The 2,211-nt window shown below is 40.7% G+C and overlaps 1 protein-coding gene across 1 annotated transcript; it reads left to right on the forward strand.

Moving 5' to 3' along the window:
• The first annotated feature begins 440 nt into the window (after window positions 1–440).
• LOC311488614 (trace amine-associated receptor 13c-like) lies at window positions 441–1,919 on the forward strand. The gene is made up of 2 exons (XM_084545417.1): window positions 441–639; window positions 917–1,919. The coding sequence occupies exons 1-2, from the start codon at window positions 470–472 to the stop codon at window positions 1,734–1,736; spliced, it is 990 nt and encodes a 329-aa protein (XP_084401543.1). The 5' UTR covers window positions 441–469; the 3' UTR covers window positions 1,737–1,919.
• The last annotated feature ends 292 nt before the right edge of the window (window positions 1,920–2,211 follow it).

Genomic DNA, 2,211 nt, shown 5'->3' on the forward strand with positions numbered 1-2,211 from the left:
TGCAATCTTTATTTATGTACTTGTTTGAGTTTCCTAGGGCTTTGCCTGCTGCCCCTGTTGCATTGTGCTGGACGCTAATATGTGCCTTTTCCTGGAGGTGGTGTGACCACAGGAAAGCAGGTCCAAGGTATTTTTTTTGGGATGTGTTTGACCAAGCCTCACTGAGACAAATCTGGACACCAGCCACGTGGAAGAGAGCTCCTGGTCCATGTCTGGCTCCAGGATGGACCTGGATTTTCTTCCGACTATTATCATTAAGGTACTACAAATCACTTCACTGATTAGTTTTCTTTTTGACATAAAACCCACATTTAAATTTAATTTCTTGTATAAGAATGATGATAATAAAGTTCATCTTCTTGATCACTATGGGCGAATCGGTGACAAGGGGAGGGGCAAGAACTATCGGCTTTAAGATGGGCAACGTTGGTCAGGAAGTTACTATGGTCTCCCTTGTCCGTCAGTGATTATGGAGATCCTGCATGATGCTGAACTCTGCTTTCCACACCTCCTCAACACCTCCTGTATTAAGCCGCTGAAGCATCAAGCACAGATCATCCTTTACATCCTGCTCTCCTGCATCTCTCTGCTCACTGTGGTCCTCAACCTGCTAGTCATCATCTCCATCTCCCATTTCAGGTACAAAGGACAAACTCACCATGACCTGTAACTATTTTTCTTTTTCTTCCTGCCCTGAGGTTTACTGAGTGGACTCTGGGTCAGTACAGATGTTGTGCAATGTTTAAAATAATTTATGATTCTTCTTTACCCGAACACAACTCCTGACTACGTCTACATGTTCTTGTTGCATCACATATTTTATTTATTTGACAACTCATTATGTTGCATACTGTACATTCATGACTTTCACTTCTTTTTTTCTTTCCTTCTTTTTTCTTTCTTCCCTCCTCTCTAGGAAGCTCCACACCCCCACCAACCTCTTACTCCTATCTCTGGCTGTCTCAGACCTCCTTGTTGGCCTCCTGATGATGCCGATTCAAATCCTCCATTTAGACGGCTGCTGGGTTTTGGGCACTTTTTTATGTGGACTTTCTTACTATGGTTGTTTTATCCTTACGTCCGCCTCTGTAGGAAACATGGTGCTGGTATCAGTCGATCGATATGTGGCCATCTGTGACCCGCTGAGTTACCCCACCAAAGTCACTCAAAGCAGAGTTCAGATCTCTGTTTGTTTGTGTTGGATCTGCTCAGTGTTCTACAATGGTGTGATAGTGAAAGACTTCCTGAAAGATCCAGACAGATATGTTTCATGTTATGGGGAGTGTGTAATTGTAGTTGACTACATAACGGGAGCGTTTGATATTATATTGACCTTTATTTGCCCTATCAGTATCATCCTAGTTCTGTATCTGAAAGTATTTGTGGTGGCTGTGTCTCAGGCTCGAGCCATGAGGTCTCACATTGCAGCTACCACTCTACAGGGTTCAAGTCATGTAACTGTAAAGAAGTCTGAGAGAAAAGCAGCTACAGCTATTGGTGTTGTTGTGGCTGTGTTTCTGGTCTGTTTCTGTCCTTATTTTTCTCCCTTTCTCGCAGGTGAGAGCATGTCAACCAGCGCAGAGTTTTCTGTCTTTGGGTTGTGGTTTCTTTATTGTAACTCTTGCTTTAATCCACTGATCTATGCTTTTTTCTATCCCTGGTTTCGGAGATCTGTTAAACTCATTGTTACACTTCAGATTCTGCAGCCTGACTCCTCTGACGCCAGCATACTCTAGAGATGTCTGAGGAGACTCTGGAGGGACACAAGTGGTTGCTGTTACTGAATCACTATCTGTCAGTGATGTGTTAATGTACAAAACACTGTATTTGTAAATACTGTAATAAATTCACATATCTTTCATGACCTTGAGAAGAATATAATGTGTAAGAGCATGGCTCATCAAGCCAACAAACTTGTATTAATATCTTCAGTTGCACAAATTTGAAAATAAATAAGTATCAATTTTCCAGAATGTATTCTTATTTGTCAATTTGTCAGTCACTTTATTTGTCAAAGGTTTCCTGAAATAAGGGAATATACCTTTTCACAAACCATTTTTATGACATAGACTTCAAATCTAAAGTGTAAATTTTAAAAGTTTATGTAAAAATTAAGCAAACAACAAAGTCATTTACAACCCTAACCCTAACCCAAACCCTAGGAAATGCATCAGACATTTTTTGTACAACTATTTACAACCATTTGCAAAA

This window comes from Chelon labrosus, assembly GCF_963514085.1.
Source record: "Chelon labrosus genome assembly, chromosome: 5".
NCBI lineage: Eukaryota > Metazoa > Chordata > Actinopteri > Mugiliformes > Mugilidae > Chelon > Chelon labrosus.